Source organism: Ischnura elegans, chromosome 12 (assembly GCF_921293095.1).
Source record: "Ischnura elegans chromosome 12, ioIscEleg1.1, whole genome shotgun sequence".
NCBI classification, from domain to species: Eukaryota; Metazoa; Arthropoda; class Insecta; order Odonata; family Coenagrionidae; genus Ischnura; species Ischnura elegans.
The window spans coordinates 67,215,823-67,237,572 of NC_060257.1; the positions used below are offsets into that span (position 1 = coordinate 67,215,823).

Here is a 21,750-nt window from a genome sequence, read left to right on the forward strand (position 1 = left end):
TTTGATCAATTTATTTCCTCAGACTGGCCCAAAAGCAGCAAGACAAAAACTTAAGCAGTTCATTCTGAACTGCTGCATCATTCAATCAAGATATGAGTATCAGGCATGTGTAAAATGAATTATCAATTTAATGCAAACACTAATATTATTTCATTTTTTGGTACGCAAAATTGTTTTAAGCTAATAATTTCATTTAACTGAAAACTGTAATTTGACCAGTTTAACACATTATTAGAGGGGCATCAGTAATTAAGCATTTGGAAATAATACTCAGGGTTCCAGGCAATCTAATACATTTTTCCCGTTTAGGTTAAATGCACTAATGAAAAATTTTATGAATATATAACCCACGAATGCCAAAATAAACGAAAACTAAACATTGACGCATGCTTTAAAATTACTTCATAACACTAAATACAGAACTCTGGCAACCACAGGCTATTTAGTATTGAACTAGCCATCAAGAACCTCCAAAACAGAAAAGAGGAGGTCAATAGAGAAAAAAGTATGAAATTAATGTAAAATAATGAGTCCATAAGAATAAATAGGAAGGATAATCATCTATGTATTGAAATAAATTTATGCAATCATAAAACATTTATAAAAGTCATAACATGTTCATTACAGCTAAGGAAATAGTGATAAAACCTTTAGAGCAGCTGTTTTTCACTGAATTAAGTAGTGTTCAAAAGATATTTCTGAGATTTAAGTTAAGCCAATGCAAAAATAATGCTTTCATTAACATACATACCTTCCTTTCTCTCTCTATAAGAGATAATAATATTATATTTAACCCGAATATTCCAAAAGTTATAAAATAAACCCTGTCTAAAAGTGCAAACAAATTAACTAAAATATTAGTCAATCACCTGACCCAAATAGCAAAGAAGCATTGCTGAGGTGAGAGGGTAGATTAACAAGTTCTTAGCCTAGATCCTGGGTTCAATCAGGAGAGTTTGTTCTCATAACCAAAATATGTATTCACATGTAATCAAAAACTTCACAAAATATAACAAATATGCATCAGGACAAAAACACAAGATTTTTATCTTTATAATAGTCTTCATTTCCAACCCTTGATTCAATTTCAATCAAATACAATTTACCATCAGGTGTGAGAGGAGTAAGGGTTGTCATGAAGGGGATATCATACCAAAAAAATTTCCAATGAGGACTTCATGAACAACCTTACGCATTTACACAGACGTTCAATCGAATGTGATAATATTTTTTTTTGCCCAGAAAACACATTCAAAATCATTCAGCTCATTACTCATACTCCAAAATACACATGGCACATTCATACACATTACCACAGACATACACGAAACTTTCATACAAGGAATGAAAAACTAAACACTTATAAAAAAAAAAACAAATCAATTTTGCAATGGCAGCATGAGAAGGGCACCATCGGAGATAACTATCAATTTGCTTTAACTGCTCAAAGACAGTCACATTTTGTGCATTGATATCATATAACGAGTCCACAATTTTTTATCCATTTCCAAAAACCAGTCGTTCAGACAGCAAAAAAAATTCAAAGCCCATTGTTATAAAAGCCACAGTTGCTCTCGTCATTGTCAAAGTCCATTCCTCCTCAAGCGCCTCCGCCTCAGAACCATATCACACCACACAAAACACCTTTAAGGATCTCCATCTACCACTCTTTCTTCTTTTCATCCATTGAAACGCCTCCAGGGCCATGGAGAACAATCATGAGCAGGCCACCAATGACAGACAGCGTCTACAAGTGAACAAGATGTTAGCATCTCAGATATGAACAAATAAAGCTTAGCCTATATAAAGTCAGAATCACACCATCACTTTCCATTTTCAGATACAGATCCAACCCTAACTAACATATGAGTGGGTGAAAAGCCAAGGGGTACAAGTGACTTTTTCTAAAGAGAGTTTGGTAAAGTAAATTGTTAGAAGAAATACACAAAAACTTGGTTGCCAAGGGATACGAGTGAGTCTCTGTTCTGTGCTGACATTGGTCGCGTTCAGCAGACTCAACAGTTGTGGAACCGGTGAGACAATTTCTGCTGAACGCCCTCTGGTAGCTCACCGGTGTTACTGATCAGACGCCATTTTTTCCACCGGAGAAAATCACCAATCACTGGTCGGAACATGTTGAGAATCAATATAGCTATGCCCAGTACTAGCACGTCTTCTGGTGCTGTAGTTGCAAAAAGATATGCGTAAGGAGGAATGACATAAGAAATTCAGGATAGTGAAGAAAAACTGGCTTCAGGTTTGTCATCGACTAAGTAAGCTATCACCCTGAAAACGAGGGACTATCCTTTCGTAAAAGTTTTCATTCCACGGCCTATTTCTTCTGAGGCTTACGGCTTAGGGATTTCTTCTAAAGAATCTCGTCTCACGTTGAATTAAACCGAACAAATTGTTCACAGTATCATCGTCTCCTGCAATTAAAAATGCCAGTGCTTCTACAGGAATCGCATTACTGCCCATTTTGAATGTTTCTGCTATTTGGTCACGTGACTGATCACTACTCAGCAACCGTTCAGCAGATTGCAACAACCGGTCGCTCACCAGTAAGTGATCTCTTGATCCCGGTGAGTATAAAGTGATAACATTGCGGCAAAACTCATATTTAATCAAAAATATCTTTTTTATGTCAAAGGAGCAAATAAATGATGATAGAGAGAAATAAATCCTATCACAAGCGAGTGAAAGTGGTAACATAAATGAGAGAAAGTCATTATATGACAGCAAACCTCATGTTTATTAACCAATCTTATATTTCTGTCAAGGTAATCAATATAGATGATGACACAGTGAATTATAGAGGCGTATTCGAAGGGGCAGAAAAAGATAACATTGCAGCAAACCTCATTATTTACTCGGTGATGAGGTAAAAACAAAATAAAACGTACAATGCGCACCGGGGAGTTCATGAAAGCACATGAAACCCACTAGTCGGTGGCCGTACTGACACCTTTTTGCTGTCGGTACGGCTACCGACGATCTCCCGTCCTCACGTCGGTGCCGCACCCTTCGGGTTCGTACAGAATCGCACCACTGCTTGCCGGGAGTCGGTGTGACGTCGCACCCGACGATGACCCGGCTGACTTCCCGTGAAGACTTCATCAACAAGATTCATCGGGAAAGCACTAAATCCTTCATCATTTACATTGATGTAGTAAATGAAAATTTTAATGTTTTATTATAATTTATGGTTCACATTTAATATTCTAAAATCATTTTTTTTGCATGGAATGGTGGCCTTGATGGGCATAGCCAGGATTGAAGGAGGTATTATCAGGAGCATCATTATGAGTGAGTGAGTAGGACTTTACCCTACCACCACCAAGGCCGGCAATCATAATCATAAACCCCAACACAAATATCGAGTTTTCCACATTTCACCGAGAAGTTTCAGACACTTCATTCCAGGAATAACCAATGAATGCTGAACGCGACCATTGAGTAAAAAATCAAATATACTGACAAATATCTAATACAACTCCTTTGTTTTCTTAATGTAATTTCTGCACATAACTCTGTATAATAACTCTGTGTAAAAAAAAGAAATCACTAGTACCCCTTGGCTTGTCATCCACTCATATATGTTAGCTATCCTTTACCAGATAGGTTTATTGTCCCAGAAATGCGCAGCTCACTGCTTCTCCACTACTCCTCCACTTCACTCATTCATCTCACATGGCTCATTGCTACCAAAAATGTGATGAGCAATTATTTCCATTAAGGATCAGGTCTACCTAAACAAGTCATTTAGCCAAATTTCCGATGATGTCATCAACTCATCAAAAGTTTATGTCAACCGAAATTTTTCAATTTGTAGAGAAAGGCAGCATGAGGAATAGTTTGTTTTTGACGTCACTTGTCTTACCATTCTATCCACAGAATTCTTTTGACAGGGTTTCCACTCTAACTAAATTATAAAATTCATGGTTTTTCCAGGTTTTCAGTCTAAATATCGTCAAATTCACGATCTGTTGATAAGCCATTTTAGGCAGAAACATTGATGACGTAAAGGCCGTTTTGCACGGGGCATGGAATTGCGCAGGTTAGAGCTGCATTAATTTCTAAAATGGCGTGGAATTGCGCGAATGCATGAACGAAATTAGAACAGGGGCTATTTTGCCGTCTCGCATCCACGCATTCTCGCATGTGTTCTAGCAATTCACCGCTTTACACGACGCAATTTTGATTGCGCCTTCACACGTACGTCAGATTGTGCAATTCCGTGTACCGTGTAAAACGGCCTTAACAATCACCGCCCACACGTTAACTAAAAATTTATCAACCGCGACAGGCGCCGTGAATTCAAACGTAGCAATGAAAATACTATTTCTCAAGACGTGACCAATCGATACCAAAATTTAGGTGAAGCTTGAGATTGTGAGTGGCAAAATGGAGGGAGCAGTGAGGTAGGGAAGTAAAAAAGTGTCTGATTTTTCACCAGGTTTAATGAACACTTTGTTTGCCAGTCTTCCAATCACAGCTCAAGATCAATGTGTAGTCAAGGCACAAAGACCAATAATTAATTCGAATATACGTGTGGAAATAAATGTGTGGACAATGTCTGTACGTGGCTCGGCCTTGAAACATGATTGAAATATATTTTTTTTCTTTCGATCTGTCAATTGTAGTTCTTTTTCTATAAGTTTGAGAGATTTTTAAGGTTTTATGATGAAATTCACGGCTATTTCCAGGTTTTTTCACGGTAGACAAAATTCACGGCTTATTCACGGTTGAGTAGGAACCCTGTTTGAATAACTGCAAATTCGGGCCCAAATGAACGACCATATTATAATACCAACTTAGTGAATCAACGTGAGCTCATAATCCACATAATAATGTCCTACAAGCGAAGACTCTCTGGATGAGAATCTATGCTCTGGATTACATATGGTGCATCATGATACAGGGGAACAGCAGCAAGGATATCTGGGTGACAAGAGGTGGCAAGTTATGTGCAACCAAAGAATATACCAGCACAATAAAAATCATCATCATCATTAGTCAAAAATCCTAAGATTGGTTTGGTGCAGTTTACGATTCCTCTTTTCTATCCCTTGTTCTTCAACACCTTTAGCCTTCACAATAAAATAGGATACTCAAATAGGGTATTCCTTACAATATGGTTGGAAGGAAATTACTTTGCTTTTCTACAAAACACACACTTTATTGCCGACTAGTTTCAGTTACACTGTACCATTTTCAAGACTAGTGTAAATGGTACAGTGAATAGTGAAAAAGTGAACAGTGAAAGTGAAGTGAATAGTGAAATACAGACAATAGTGAAAATGGTACAGTGTAACCGAAACTAGTCGGCAATAAAGTGTGTGTTTTGTAGAAAAGCAAAGTAATTTCCTTCCAACCATATAATGGAATTCTACAAAGTAAAGGCCTCAACAATTCAGCGCATATTCCTTACAACCTTATGCAGTAGGCTCAAGTTAAATTAAAAACCTAATTATGAAGTTCCCATTTTTACAAAGTAAATTGTTAGTCCCAACGAAAAGGCTGATTCAATCCATAGTAAAATAATCATTCTCACGAATTTTTCATCATTACAAACCTCAGTCCTAGTCCCAGCAGTTACAAAAATACTCTACTATGAAGTTCCACCAATAAGAAACAGCATTTAGGTGGATATATTTTTTAATTTATTTACTATCAACTTCCCCATAAACAGCACATAGAGGCCTTTACAACGGAGGAATTAACAAAGCACGACAGAAACATCCATGCCCTGGTTAGATTTCGCAGGTGAGGACTTCACCCTACCACCACCAAGGCTGGCAATCATAATCATAAACCCCAACACAAATATCGAGTTTTCCACATTTCACTGAGAAGTTCCAGACACTTCATTCCAGGAATAACCAATGCAGAAATGTAACAAAAGAAGACCTAAATGAATTTTATGACATAGACAATATACAGTAGAACTTGTTTAGTACGTTTCTGAAGGGACTGCAAAAAATAAACGTACTATCCAGGAAAAGGTGCTGACCAGGCAAGTAGATAATAGCGGTTGGGGTAATTACACTCCGTGTAAAAGTCGTCATAATTACAATTACTTTCGGAAGTTCTCGTAGCATCGTCTTCCTGAACTCTTTCCACATTGAAAATCAAGAAAATGAGCACTGCATTGAAAAAACAGAAACATGTGATTGAAAATCAATGTTTCATGGATTCCCCAGGGACAGTTACATAAAAACGGCGTCATTCTCCTGTGATTTGTCATGAGTATGCTTTAAGAGGACAAGTTAAGGTACCGTATTTTCCGGCGTATAAGACGACTTTCTAGCACCTAAAATCTTTTTTAAAAAGTCGGGGTCGTCTTATACGCCGGGAATGTGGCAGCAAGGAGGAGGGGTGGCCGTGGAGGAGGGTGGGTGGGGGTGGAGAATATGCCAAGGGGTAAGTGTGCATTAAGAAGAGGCACCCCACATTGGCCAGAACTCGAAAAACATGTAGCAGACATGGTGAATGAGCATCGCCAAAATGGTTATGTTGTAACACGCAATAAAATACGCTTGTTTGCACTTCAGTGGGCAAAATCTAATCCAGATCACAGCAACAGATTTAAGGCCACTGTATCCTGGTGTACTAGATTCTTAGAAAGGCACAATTTAGTACTGAGGCAAAAGACAAAAATTGCACAGAAATTACCTGCAGATCTTGATGCCAAATTAAATAACTTCCATCGATACGTAATAAAACAGCGCAATAAACATGGCTATGCGTTAAATAGTATCGGAAATATGGATGAAACCTCAATGAATTTTGATATGGTTGGAAATAAGACTGTCCATCTAAAAGGTGAAAAAACTATTTTAATTAAAACAACAGGACATGAGAAGTCCAGTTTTACAGTGGTACTAGCTTGCACAGCTGATGGCGCCAAACTGAGACCAATGGTTATTTTTAAAAGAAAACCAATGCCGAAACTCAAGTTCCCTGTTGGTTGTTTTGTACATGTGAATGAAAAAGGCTGGATGGATGAAGAAGGGGTAAAGCTATGGCTTGATAACGTATGGAGCAGGCGACCAGGTGGACTTATTAAAAACGTAGCCTACTGGTGTGGGATATGTTCAGGGCTCATTTAACTCCCAGCACCAAGGAAAGGCTTGCGAGACTAAATACAGATTCAGCAGTTATTCCTGCAGGATTGACATCATTGGTACAGCCACTGGATGTGTGCCTAAACAAGCCGTTTAAACATCGCATTCGAGAACAGTGGAATGAGTGGATGGTTAGCGGTGAGAAGTCATTCACAAAAGGAGGAAACATGCGTGCTCCACAGTTGGATGTTTTGTGCAAATTTGTTATAAAAGCCTGGAATGACATTGATGCAAAAACAGTAATCAAGTCTTTCAAAAAGTGTGGCATATCAAATTCGTTAGATGGTATGGAGGACGACTACTTGTGGCAAAATGAAGAGGAAGTCGAAGCTGAGACCACACCATCTGATACGGAATTTGATCCATATGATGATTGCCTTACAAATGTAGAACAAGACGTTATTGATGTACTGATGATATCAAATGACGAACAGGAGGATTTTAAAGGTTTTTAAATGGAAACTGCGTTGCTGACTCGCAGTGACTTGCGAGCTCTCTCTATCGTTTGTTAACTTCCTTGTATCAGACTGCTTTAGGAAAAGTTTAATCCACTTGCACTGTTTTAGTTTTATATGTTTTATGAGGAACTGACTTATGTTTATTAGTGACCGTTTTCATGCTATCATGTCATGCCATGATGTCATAAGCATATTAATTAAAAATTTCTATATTGAAATCAAATCTGATGTTTTTTATTTACCGGTAGTGTGCGTTGGAAAAGGGGTAGTCTTATACGGAGAGTATAGCACGAATTATATATTTTAACAAAAAAGTTGGGGGTCGTCTTATACGCCCAGTCGTCTTATACGCCGGAAAATACGGTAAGTAATTTCTCCTTTCTCACAGCTTTCTCGGAGAATACGATGATAACTCTGAGTATATCATTTGGTTGTTTTAAAACATCATAAAAATTGGCAGAACTTTATTTACCATTAATCACGGCAACCACGTTATACGTTCGATTGATATGACGATTAATAACGCACATAAAGATTATTACAAGCACATTTTTATATTGATAGTTTAAATTGTCCAATCACTTAAAAAATTTGTCTAATGTAATCTACATTCTATTTCTTGTGTCGAGATCAAGCATTTTTGTGTTAAGCTTTGCGTGGAGATCCAAAGCATTGTCTGCTCCCGCAACACTTGTCAGGTAATGAAAATGCATGCACCCCTCGCATTGAGAAATGCATTTAGATGCATCAGAGTTGTAGAAAGAGAAGTGTGGGATGAAATTCATAAGGTGTATAGCTGATAATAATAAATAACTTAAGAATTCGAAAAATGCTAAAAAAAATAAGACATAACGAATCGCAGGTTGCATGATGGCAAATAATTGAGCGTACTACCCAGGAAAGCGCCACAATTTAAAACATACTAACCAAACAGTTTTACCTGTATTTTGTTCGGATGGTACTGGGATCAAGAGAAGTCTCCGTGTTAAGGAGGATAACGTGCTAAAGAGGAACGTACTCATCAAGTTCCACAGTACGTATATCATAATTATTCAAACAGTCAATATACTCGAATTAACTTTAATCGGGCTCACGACCACGGTGAAAAATTAAAGCCAGCCGATGTTTTAATTGCCTTCCTCCTATGTTAAGTCACTAACTCAAGAATGCCTTGAAAATGGCTGCATCACACACAGGTATGGTATGGTATTTGGAAGCGGCGACCGACAGCTTGGGTCATTTGCGCCATGAGGGAAGGGTAGGTAAGGAAGGGTGGAGAGAAACCTGGCGTCGGCATTAGCCTGCTCTTAACGAAAGGCGCCAAGGGGACCACGGCTTAACGCTCCATCCGACGGACGGAGTGTTGCCCTTGAAATGTCCTCCACACAACACTCAAGCAGGAATCGGGCAGTCTCTGAAAATTCTCTGCCACCGCAGGGATTTGAACCCAAACCCACGGTGTGGGAAGCCAACACTCTAGCCACCACACCAACCCGATCCCCCATCACACACAGATGAAAGCAAGAGAAAATTCATATTACTCAACAGGAAAGGGTTACATCAAAGGTAGTCAATTATACTCACTTGGAAGAAGTCATACTTGAGGAAGTCACGCATTGGTTTGTAGTTGGGGATATTCCACCAGGCATTGAAGTAGAAATTAAGTGCTGTTAACCAAAGTACTAAAATGATTGCACTTAATTTGGTCTTATATCCCACAGTTACCAAAATCATGAGAACGGAACCAATTATGTTCTGCAAAATCTGCAATAAAAAAATCCAAGACCAGGAAAATAACATTAAAATCAATGGTTTCTTTGTCACATATAGCATCAAATGAATTTTAAGCAGAAAAAAAAATAAACCAGAAAAAAAATTCTTAAATGCTTTATATGCCTGCATGTCCCTGAGGTTCTCCCTGTAATATGCCTAGAAGCATCCTTATATTATCACACCCTCACACCTTTGGGTAGTAAAAATTGAGTATTTCTAGTTTAATTTGATAAACTTACCATCAGTATGTGCTAACTTATACCAATGGTAACTATTCTGGATATGGCTATGGTTAAAAATAAGGTATAAATCTGATTTGACCATAGCCGTATGAATTGAATGACATAAGTCATTAAAATAGAATTTTTTTGAGTAATATGGCCACAACCTTCAAAATTTACACCTAGTAAGAAAAGAGCCAAAAAATTGAAAAATAATTGACACTTAGGATGTTTGTTACAATCTTTTATCACTTCAAATGCTGGTTAGATTCCTGGAATTATGTCCCACTTCATATTTGAGTGTTTCATTATTATAGCATGAAAGCCACCAAAAATAACAGATCAAGTCAAATCAAAAACGATTGGGCGCATAACATCACTCAAATATTTGGTATGAAAGAAGTTATCAATGTTTATATCCCACTAATCTACATATATTTTTTCTACCATACACACACATATATGTATTTCTTGTTTAAATATATCCCAGATGGAACTTTGATAGGAGTGAGCATAAATTTGAATAGAATGGCAGTGTTTGCAAAGTAATTTACACTCTGGTAAAGTTTTCAAAATAGATCACTTATGCACCAATCAATTTTGGTTTTGGCAACAAATCCTATGTAAAGCTTAAAAACAGTGTAACTAAGAACCAAACTGACCAATATCTAGATGACAGCAATATTACTATGCATTCATAAGTATTAGAAAACAGTGCTTGGTTTTTCTAGTCCCTTTAGAAGACTTTTTATTTTTCATCCATCAATAAAGGATTATCAACTGAATTGCAGAAAAGCATGGACATGGATAATGAAGTTGGAAAAGATTTTTCATGATTTGAGAGTTTGCTATTCGATACATCTATCCCATTGGATTTTTGCATATTTCCTTCTCCACTTTATTGCAAGATCAAATTCTTAAAAATGTCAAGGAAAAGCTGATTATTGTTCCCTCCACCCCTATCTAATACTAGTAATTGATACGTATAAATTCCAATTTATGTACCTAAAATATACTCTCCTCTTAACATTGAAAAATTCGAAAATTGATGAATAAAGAGCATTTTACTTTCTTTACTACAAATAGGAATATAAAAAGGTTTAATTCAACATCAAACATGCCGGTTGAGTTATCCATCATCCTCTGACAAATGAATGAAACCACATATTCAGATAATCAAAGGCGTACTTTCATACTTTTAGGCAGTAGTTTAATAGGAAAATGCATTACCTGCATAAAGGACAGTTCCAGTCGAAGAAGAGTTACAAACATAAAGACTAAGAGAATTCGCCCAGTCAGCTGCATGTAATTCTTCGGCTTGTTGTCACCTGAAAATCAAGTATATATTCATTAGTTTTGAACATACTGGGATTGTTGGTGACCATTAAGTAATGCTACTTGCGTACACGAAAAAGAGTGAATATTGCCCAATAAAAAATTAAAAACATATGCAAAGCCTCCTTCAGAAAATATTCTCAAATTAGAGCGTTAATGTAGCATACTGTCATAGATTATAAGGACTACAAACTTGAAAGGATTAAATTCACTGTAAAAATCAATTGGCAAAGCTAGGATATGAAAACAGATCTTGCAATTGCGGATTAGGTACACAAAGAATAGGTACCTTACTGCCACATGGGCCACCAATAACCAACCACCAAGGTAAAAGGTAAATTTCACACCAGGTTTTGCAACACAAGATGTTGAGGTCTCAAGCCATGCTGAATAAGGCACGGTTTCATATCAACTTTCAATTTTTTCAAATTCTCCCCTATTACCGCAGTGGAAGCCCGGCACAGCAAGTATGGCATATGGCTAGAATCGCTTTACATCAAGTAATAGTCTTCGTACCACCAAACCACCTATTTTTTACATGCAACATAAATCAGATGTAGCAAGGCCAAAAAGTTCCTTCCACGGAATGCACCTGGTATTACGACATATATCTCTGGAGTTATTGGCAGCTTACTGTCAAAAGGCCTATGACTAACTAAGACAAAAAATCAAATAAAAGTATTGCACCAAAAACCATTGTAAAACTTCAATGCCCTAACTACCAACCAGTTTTATCACTTGAGGATAGTGCGAAAAATCCACAGAGAAAAAATCATTCGCCTTGACCGGGATTCGAACCCGGATCCCTCGATTTCCGGCCGAGTGTTTTAGCCAGTTAAGCTACCGAGGCGTCATTCTCCCCTGTGGAAATTTGTGGACTATACCGGACAAGGTGGTATTTGAGGATATTAATGGAACATATAAAGCCCATAGAAACATCATATATTAACCACCACTACAAGATTTAACTATGCCATCAGCTATGAATTTACATCAAGAGCTATGGGCACTAAGAGGATCTACTTGGTATGTCTACCAGCCATAAATCATTATTAGCATTATCACTACAAGGAATGCTAATTAGTAAGTGGGAAATTCCCGAGGTTTCAGCACTGAAGTATTACACTATATACGTTAGAACATTTTCTCCTTCACGCACTAAAAATTGCCCGTTGGAAAAGAATTAACATTTTTTGCTCACAAAATGCAATACAACAATTTAGTAAATTTCAGAATTGCAGTCATGCATACATCATGAAGTATTTGTACCTATGGCAAATGAATTTGTTTTTCACATATTAAACCAACCTCACAGAACCCAAAACAAAGGATATGATCCTGTTCCCTACCCTTCACTCCATATAAAATAAAAATAAGTGAAAAATGAGATATTGACACAATCAACTGTTTTAGGTGAGATGTAGCAGACTTCAAACATAATGAATGCTCCAACGAAACCTCCACTTAAAAACCTATAAAAGTAATGACACGGGATGTTTTGATGTTTTTACCCCTCAATAATGATGTAATTAAGTCAAAATATGTGATGTTTCTAATTCAGTTTTCAAGTGAAACATGTTTTTAAGTTTAACGATTACATTTTAAAGGATCTCCCATTCATGATGACACAAGCAGAAAGAAGTAAGCAAAAATGTATATTGTATAAACATCAGATTAAAATTAATTTTCACAAGATAGTTTATTCGAGTGAGACTCATACAAATATAGCTATTTAAAGGTCAAGGTTATTAGCATAAACATTAAGTAAATAACCATAGAAATCTTAGAAAATTCCATATACATATTGCTGCGGTCAATCATGCAAAGATATTCATGATACAAAGTATACAAAATTGCCATACTGAACGTGTACTGAATGTATTGAAACTTTCATAGCAGTGGCAGACACATACGCCCACGCCCCCCTCCTTGCGGAGCTACCTGCATTGCCGAACATTGCAGAAGCACAATTGTAACTTTTTTATATGATAACATAGCCTTGTCTTGTGTACGCGTACAATCAGTTTAAATAAAATCGTCTTAAATGTTGCATGTAACATCATTATTTTTTGTAAAAATAAAAGTATGGGCAGCTCAAAATATCTTTTGCAACTTCACCTTGAGTTTTTTCAGTATCTGTAACGATTTCATAGACAAACACTATAGTATCTCCTGGCAAATATAATTCCTGAGGCCCTTTACAATTTTCTTCCTGGTCAAGGACTCAAAGATCTTCAAACATCTCCATTTCACATCAGCATAAGTGCACTATTCAGGACTAATGATGATAGACTACTTGGCCATAAATATACCAGTAGTCATAGTCCTTGGCCCTTCAGGAAACCTTACGACCACATAAATCCTAATGTAGCTATGTCTAAGGCTTGAAAAAGCAGATAGTATGAAATGCATGCTGCAGAGACAAAGAAAGAATCATCAATCCCAAGATTGGTTTAATGCAGCTCACCCTTATTTTCTTATCGGCTAATCTTTTAACACTGACATAGAAATAGAATAACAATTTAAGAGGGACAAATGCTAAAAAGTGCCAAGGAGAGGGACTCTGCTGAGTAAATAAAACATGGATTTCAATACTACGAAAAAATATAGAAAAGCATTCACCTAACGATGGAACACCAGCAAAGAGACTCCTTTTTTCCTCTCGACTCTCTGCTAACACCAAAAGTAAAGCTCCAATTAGTGCCAAATTCCTCAGAAGAAACTGGAGGTCCCATAGAATACTGTAGGCGATAGTCTGAAAAAGGGACACATTACGAGTTGGTAAGGTAAATAAAGCCAAGGTCACAATCAGTACAAAGAAATTTGGCAATCTTAGTGAGGTCAAAAGGATGGATTTATCTTCTAAGCTGCAGTTGAAGCGGAAAATGCATCGTGCCCTTGAGAGTTAATTTTGTTCGGCCACTTTAGCTGAATATAACACGCAGTAGATCTGATAAAATCTTTTTTGAGGATGATAAAAAATACCGATTTTCAATTCATAAACTACAGCCACCGATACACGGTGCCTTTTCAATACAGGGATGACTCGATTTGCTGTCGCAAACAGCCTGTAAACATTACCTTATGGTATTATGGCACACGTCAACTGACAAAACATAACAAATTAATTTAAATTGTGATTAATTAGAATCACGAGGACTTCAAACTTAAGACCTCCCTCATAACAACAGAAATATACAGACCTACCATACGATATGTAATACAATCTCAAGGTAGGTGAAAAAAATCTGCTTACCTGTAAGACAACGATGAAAAAAAGGATTCCACACGCTACTGGAACTTGTAGCCTACCCAAAACCATAACACAGCCTCCGAGTTGACCAACTAAATTTATGAAAACAAAAAGAGCCGCTAGAAACTTGCCACATTGCCATGACACGTCCATATAATCTCTTTGTTCCGACCATTGAAACCACATTCGCAATCCATCTTCCAAAAAGGTGGAAATAAGACACAACCTTGCTAACGTGGGCAAATAGTTCTTAGTGATGGGTATGACCTGAAAGGTTGAAACCAGTATCTTAATAGTAGGTCAGAGAGTGAACATATTTCAACAACTACCGATAACTCAAGCTACTGATTCAAGTCTTAGGACACATTACCAAAAAATTTGTAAATTCAGATAATAGCATACCTGATCAACGATCCTTTCTGCTTTATTTACCAATTCCTCGTAATTCCCCATCTTCACAGCCGCCACCTCCGTACTCAGGTCTACAACGAATGATGTGGAGAAAGACAGTTGAATAACTTCCGATTCATTGAGGGATACACGTATTTTCAATGCCATTAAAACCCCGTTATGTTAAATCATGTACTAATAAAAGACAAAATTTATAAATGAGTATTCAAATATAATATTTTTACGTCACCTGAAGAAGATATGAGGGTGTTATTTAACGAAATTCTCACAGCTTAAATTTTACTGACCTGCTTAGTGATTTTGGAGGGAAATTTGAAACTCGCTAGCCGGCGGCAATTAGATACGGATTATCTTGCAGCATACATAAAGTGAAAACTCAGCTGTTATTACCACCTCTTCTGTAAAATTAAGTTAAATTTAATCTAAATTACACTCTGAGTTGGTTCAATGAAGTTTTTTTCTGAAAAAGAAAAGCATAGTACTCATGTAGCATGGCCAAAGCATCCGCTAAGGAGGACTGGGGAAAATGCGACTCTGGCCGTCTTTGGCCTAGCCAAAAACGAAAACAGGAGCTCAGATCATCTAGATTTTCTGCAAAATTTTCTTTTTAAAAGTAGTATTTGAATAATTACTGACCCGTGACGACAGAGCTATGATGACAAGCATTTTCTTTCCTGTTCATGTAACCAGTCGTTTTACCGTTATATGTCTTGCGATCCTTGGTAATCATATTTTACGTGTCATGAATTCGAAAGAAGAATATATATAAATCAATAAGCGATTTGTAGGGCATCATTATCTATAAGTACATCGTATTAAGCTAAAACGTTAAAAATGCAATTAGCATCTATACTGACTGGACGAAGTATTTTTTTTTCGTTTTTATCCTGGGATACCAAGAAATAAATGCTTATTTCTTGGTTTTTTTGTGTCTCGTAGAAATCTGTAAATTATCAAGAAAGCGCTCAAGCTATACAGGGAAAATATAAGCATTCGACGCTAGCCACGCCGGTCAATAATGGTATCATGTGAAAGTTCGGAGGCATTTACGTTCGACAGCGTACGTGTTTGCTTACTGGGTTTTACGCCGAGTCAGGATGTATACATAGAGTTGCCAATGCGACGTTTAGATGCAATGATTTCGATGAATTTATGGAATGGAAGCGCGATGATGAGGTGATTGTGATAAGGTCGTCGAACGGGTAGAAATAGGAATGAGTTTTTCCCACGGGTGTAATACCGTTATAAATTTAGTTGTAATCGATATAATGGAAAACTCACACCTAGTGTGCTCCCTAACAGGGAAACAACAGCATGGTGAAATTGTTGAATGAATGAATTAAAAGCTTACTAATTATCTGGTTTCTCCATACAAGCAAATACAAACATATACGACAATTTCGGCTCGAACAACAAAAATAAAACAAAGGTCTGGCACATTTTTTTGCAACAAAAAACAGAAAAATATACCGAAGCATAAATTACCCCATTTATAAAACGAGAAAACACAGAAACGAACATGAGGGAGATAAGAAAATCAGACAAAAACTTCCAGATAAGTTGTGATGACACACCATAAACATCTATATAACTTACCATTGTAACTTCTTGTTAGGTGTCGGGAGTAGTTCAGGTGTTGTTGTTTGTTTCTGGGCTATTTCTGAGAACGATATCTATGGACTGGTATAATCATCCCGTATATAGCTGAGTCCATTATCAAATGCGCAACAGGGACGAAAAAATGATTGGAGATATGTGTTTCATCTGAATAAAGGCTGGAAATTACATTTTTTTAAATGTACATAGGCTGTTCTAATGCCTAGGATTAAAATGATGTATTTAATTGTTGATATCAACTGGTGAATTAACGTGGGAATTAACTAGTATTTAATTGCATAAGTATTCTAATTGAAATACCTTCTTAGTAAAAATAAATGAAGATGATGCGAACAATGCACGAAGATTAGTTTTTTGCGTAGTTAGCTTCATCAAACTTGAGTTAACTGAACACGTTTAAAGAAAATTTTGGCAACCATACACCTGATGATCATTTGTAGTTCACAAAATGTTTGCAACATCCGCAGAAGTTCACTTGCTTTGCCATGAGAACAAATTCCTCTGGACCGGTAATCGAACCACTTTCCGGTCAACTGCGTTGACCACTACGCTATTTAGGTTCTTTGAATACCATGAAAATTTGCACCATTAAACCTCGCTAACATTGCCACGGGAATTTAAGTACCTGGATAGCGTGGTGGTTGGTGGTCCGTGGTTTGATTCCCGGTCTGGTGGAATTTTTTCTCATGGCATTTCATTTAAATTGTACCGCTGTTCACGCGACAGGTTTGAAATAAACCACATCTACAGAGGTTATTTAAGTACTCAACTTTTATTTATGATACTGCAAGTTAAGTGGCTGAATTTTCAGTTATTAAAATTTTATTTTGCAGAAAAATGTGAAATTTTGGAGCTGGTAATAAATTTTTCACACTTCTTGTGTATGAAATAATAGTATAATTCATTTTGTAGGAACAATGAATGCAAGCATTTAATACTAGATCACTCAGTAAGTGAGTTCATCATCTCAGAGTGCATGAGAGTCTGATCAATCATGATTATTTACTAAATAAAGCTTCATATTAAGCGGATGAATCCAAGATTTGTCGCACGACTGACCTGTTTAAAAATAATTAAATATCAGCTGTGAATGAAATATTTGGTATTATATCTCTTTTTGCCACATTGGCCCGTTATCTTTTCCTAGCCACACTTTTACCAACCCAGCTCTTTCCTATCTGAATAGAAATTCTTTAGGTGAATATCATTACATTTAATTAGTTATTTATTTGCATTTATTATGTGTAATTGTGTTTGTACTTTTTTATGTTTGCTATATTGTGCCATTGTTAAATTGGAAATATGCTTTATGTGGCCAACTTACTAAATAAAGTGAGTTCATAATCTCTGAGAGCATATAGGCGGACGAATTATTATTAATCATAAAGTAAGCATCATTATTCTACGAGATACATGAAAAATTGTTATACTACTGACGTTGGACGTGCACATATTCTCTGCATCGCAAGGTTACGTACGTTCAATGACACCTCACATGCGCGAGAATGAAATGCGAGGCGAACTTGACTCTCCGTCACAGTAGGTGAGTATGTACCGGTTCACGCCGCGAGTAATTTCTCGGAAGGCTGATTTCTAGGGCAGCACGCCGGGGGAAGCACTATAAAAATTTGCGGCGATTTTTTATAGGAAACGCGACGTATGAGCGTAGCGAAACCTCAATCCCCTTCCATGAATCCGATTTTATAAGGCTCCCTCTTAAAAGGTTTAGACGTGAGACGCGACCCAGAATTACGGTGGACGAAAGCATAATGAACCAAACTGAATGACTGAAAAATGAATACTTAAAGTGACTCTAAAAAATGAAATTCAGTGAGTATATATTTTCACACCCTCTTGGCTTAAAAAGCATAATATGCATGCTATCTGTAGTTTCCATATAGATATTATCTGTAGTGTCCATAATATCCAAATTTTTATTAACTAAGTGGAAATATCGACACTTAAAACTTTTTGTTGATCTCAGAGTGCACATGAGTTGACGAATAATGATTACCCATTTCCGCTCAGAAAACTTTCTTCGTACAATTACGAAGGTATTTAGGTACGTTGCTTCTACTGCCGTCTTTAATAAACCAGTGAAATATTCTGGTGATACAGCAACTTTATTTCTACCGATCCTGGTTTCGGCACATAACGTCATTATCAAGGAGGCACCATTCCGAAAAATGGCATTATGTGCCGGAACCTGAGTCGATTGGAATAAATAAGTGTGGAAATTGACAAGTGCCTTTCATTATGCTAAGTACTAAAGATTTCTACCGAAATACGTCGGAAACTTTATCTTTTATTACCATAAGGAAACAAAAAAATTGCAAAAATAAATTCCAATACTTCAAATTTGAGGGTCACCATAGTAACCACTCCTTTTGAATGGCGCAATGATTATACTGATGATAAAAATTTTGGATTAACAAGAGTTAAGCTAATTGCAAGGCAGCATCCAGAATAAAATTTCGGAGGGGTACATTTCGAGGTTGAAGATTCAGTCTGAAAGGATACGCTTAAAACAACTGAATCCAGATGATTTCGGGGGAATGGAAACCCTAGACTCCGCTGCTTGTTACGGCGTTGTCTATTTCATTCAATAGGATGGTTTCCTATCTGTATTGCCTACATCGGAAGATTATTACTCCTGGAGAACGTATTTCACGCATTTAGATTTTGAAATGACGATAGCTATTTTTCGCGATTAATTGGAAAGTGAAAAATTTCAAGCGCGCGAAAACGCGACGGCTAATTGTAAGTATGAATGCCGGGAAAACTCCCGTGTGACGTCGTTCTGGTTCCCGCTGCCGCAAGTGAGGTGACCTTGGGGCGAGGCTCTGAGCGCTGATACGACGCAGTATGCTAGCAGGTAGCAGAGTACTCTGCTAGGAAGTAGCGCTTGGCTTAAATAAGGATTAATGATACCCTATCCAACGAAGGAAACTTTCAGACCATAGGTAATTTTAATAGGTGATTATTAAGAGATGTTTCTCCGAGCTCTTTGCCTCATGCGTGCATTGGTAATCTCAGACGATGTAAAACTTCTGACTACTCGTATAGCATCTGGGCCCCGGACGTCACGTGGAGTGGCATCGCATGGGCGCCAATCTGGCCTTTTTCAACTGAGGTAAAAATTGACAACTAACATTCGTCTAAACTAGGATTTCAAAAACTAAATAATTTGCATATTATGAATACACTAATGGTGGGTAACGAATCGCAATCAATGCCTTCCGTCGCCTGACGCCTCGGTAGCTTAACTGGCTATGGCACTCGACCGGAAATCGGGGGATCCGGGATCGAATCCTGGTCAAAGGGAATGATTTTTTCCCTGTGGATTTTTCGGACAATTTGTGCATTGCGGGTGACTCCTGTAAAAGTTATCGCCGTTGCTGGTCCCGGTATACTAAAAAAAAGCCTTTCGTTTTCTTTGATGAAGGAAACTACCCTATTGATGCGTAGGGTAAACGTTGCACGGAAAATGCATGAGTATAAATCGTAAAGGCCGTTTTACACGGGGCACGGAATTGCGCAGGTTAGAGCTGCATTAATTTGTAAAATGGCGCGGAATTGCGCGAATGCATGAACGAAATTAGAACAGGGGCTATTTTGACGTCTCGCATCCACGCATTCTCGCATGTGTTCTAGCAATTCACCGCTTTACACGACGCAATTTTGATTGCGCCTTCGCACGTACGTCAGATTGCGCAATTCCGTGTACCGTGTAAAACGGCCTTTAAGAAGACCAGTGTTACGCGGTTTTGTAAAGCATCAATACTTAAGAAATCGAGGCTGAGGATTATCATAGGCGGTGAAAAACTTGAGCACGTGGAGCATTTCAACTGTTTGGGCATCTCATTGGAGGAAAACGGGAATTGCAATAACGACGACTGGAAAAGAACTGCGTTGGCAAAGGAGGCGTTCGTTCAAGATTGGGAAATAACTGATGAGACGATAATTACGTAAGAATGTAAAGAGAATACATGTGAAGAGTCTGTCTTGGAGTGTGGGCGTGTGAACATGGTCGTTGAAGGAGGACGAGGAGACACCAGAAGCGTTCGAAATGTAGGTGTGGAGGAGAATGGCAAATGTGATGTGACGACGTGGAAGAGGAGGGACGAAGTACTCTACATGGTGGGTGAGGAGAGGAAACTTCTAGGTGAGATATCGATGAAGATTTGGATAGAAAGAGTACTGAGCGGGGAGTGGATGTTCAAATGAAGAATGCTTGGTCGGTGGGGTCGGGGGAGGAAGAGAATAGGATTTTTGACGGATTGTAAGAGAACAGCCCATATAGTTTACTGAAGGGGGAGCTCCATTAGGGAAGGTAAGACTGCTGGAATAATTTGCTATCGCTCCATGCAGACCTACCTTAGCCGATATTTAGAATACCTTTAATAATAATTCCATTTTAAACATTTTTCGCGAATGTCCTCCGGATTACCTGAGCTCCGATGCACGAAAAGGTCATTTACTCTTTCATCCCGAGGATACGTCAAGCGTATTGTGGGAAGATATTCGGATGAGAAAGTAAAAGAAAGGTGCTCTTTCGCTCTCATCCGACAGCACCTTGAATATACAGCGAGCGTATGATATCCGGTGCAGAAAGACTTAGTCCGCGAACTGAATAAAATACAAAGGACGGCTGCGCGTTTCGTCAAAAACTGCCACGGGCGTACAGACAGCGTTACCCACATGTTAAGCGAATTAGGCTGGGAGCCGCTAGAGACTCGGAGACTGCGCGCTAGGCTTAGATTGCTTTATCTTTTGAGAACAATTGAGAATGGAAAGAACGACACGGAGAACATAATATTAGAGCCCCACTGTATTTCCGTGTCCTATAGAAGCGATAAATTAAGAGAGATGTTTTGCCGAACGGATAGGAATGGGAATTCGTTTTCCCCCAATACCATGAAGGACTTTAATAAACGCTAGTCCCTACTTCGTTAGAGCACTTCATTTGTATGTGTAAACGGCTGGTATCCAAACACCCCGTGCCACCCGTCTTTTAGGCGGCTTGCGGGGTATTACGTAGATGTAGATACTTTAGATAGGTGAGGGTAGAGCTCACCCCAGGCTAAGCCGCTGATGTTTGGATTACAAACATAGAGAGCAGGCCCAGCTCATTTCCTTTTGTTACCGCATACTTCGGGGATGTTTGTTTTCTATGGCTAGGTGGAATCTAGCACCACTTGGTATAATACATCTGAACTCATCTAATTGTAAGTGCTTCTTGGAGAGCTTGCATTTCCTTTATGTAAAATATAAAACAAACTAAGATCTGAAAATAATATTAAGTGAAATGGGGAGGACATTTCTCGAGTCTTCTGAGGCTTGCTTGAGTCTTCGTCTTTCTCCACATTATAAGGAGGTGATATCCAAGAAAAAAATCATTCTTGAAAAATGTGGCAATGAACTTGCAACGCTATTTTTTTTGTCGTTCTGGCTTTACATTTTTCGCCAATAGAATTTCTACACATCAATAAAAAAGCAGGGTATTTCCTTTATCCTTCCGAATGCAGTATCTTTTTTTAATAGCAGCTAGTCAC

The 21,750-nt window shown here is 37.8% G+C and overlaps 1 protein-coding gene across 1 annotated transcript; it reads right to left on the reverse strand.

Annotated features, from left to right (window-relative positions):
- Positions 1-545: 545 nt before the first annotated feature.
- LOC124168968 (surfeit locus protein 4 homolog) lies at positions 546-14,680 on the reverse strand. Its single transcript, XM_046547391.1, has 6 exons — positions 14,570-14,680; positions 14,171-14,434; positions 13,537-13,669; positions 10,810-10,907; positions 9,170-9,349; positions 546-1,747 (listed from the first exon to the last, which is right to left on the reverse strand). The coding sequence occupies exons 1-6, from the start codon at positions 14,618-14,620 to the stop codon at positions 1,661-1,663; spliced, it is 813 nt and encodes a 270-aa protein (XP_046403347.1). The 5' UTR covers positions 14,621-14,680; the 3' UTR covers positions 546-1,660.
- Positions 14,681-21,750: the final 7,070 nt, after the last annotated feature.

What these genes read in the sequence shown, in the direction of transcription:
- LOC124168968 (XM_046547391.1), bottom strand. Translation starts at nt 14,620, where the DNA reads ATGGGGAATTACGAGGAATTGGTAAATAAAGCAGAAAGGATCGTTGAT. An exon ending in CAGAAAGGATCGTTGATCAG is followed by an intron (nt 14,435 to 14,569) that starts GTATGCTATTAT and finishes TCAACCTTTCAG; the next exon opens with GTCATACCCATCACTAAGAA. An exon ending in TCAAGTATGACTTCTTCCAA is followed by an intron (nt 1,748 to 9,169) that starts GTGAGTATAATT and finishes GTTCACTTGTAG; the next exon opens with ACGCTGTCTGTCATTGGTGG.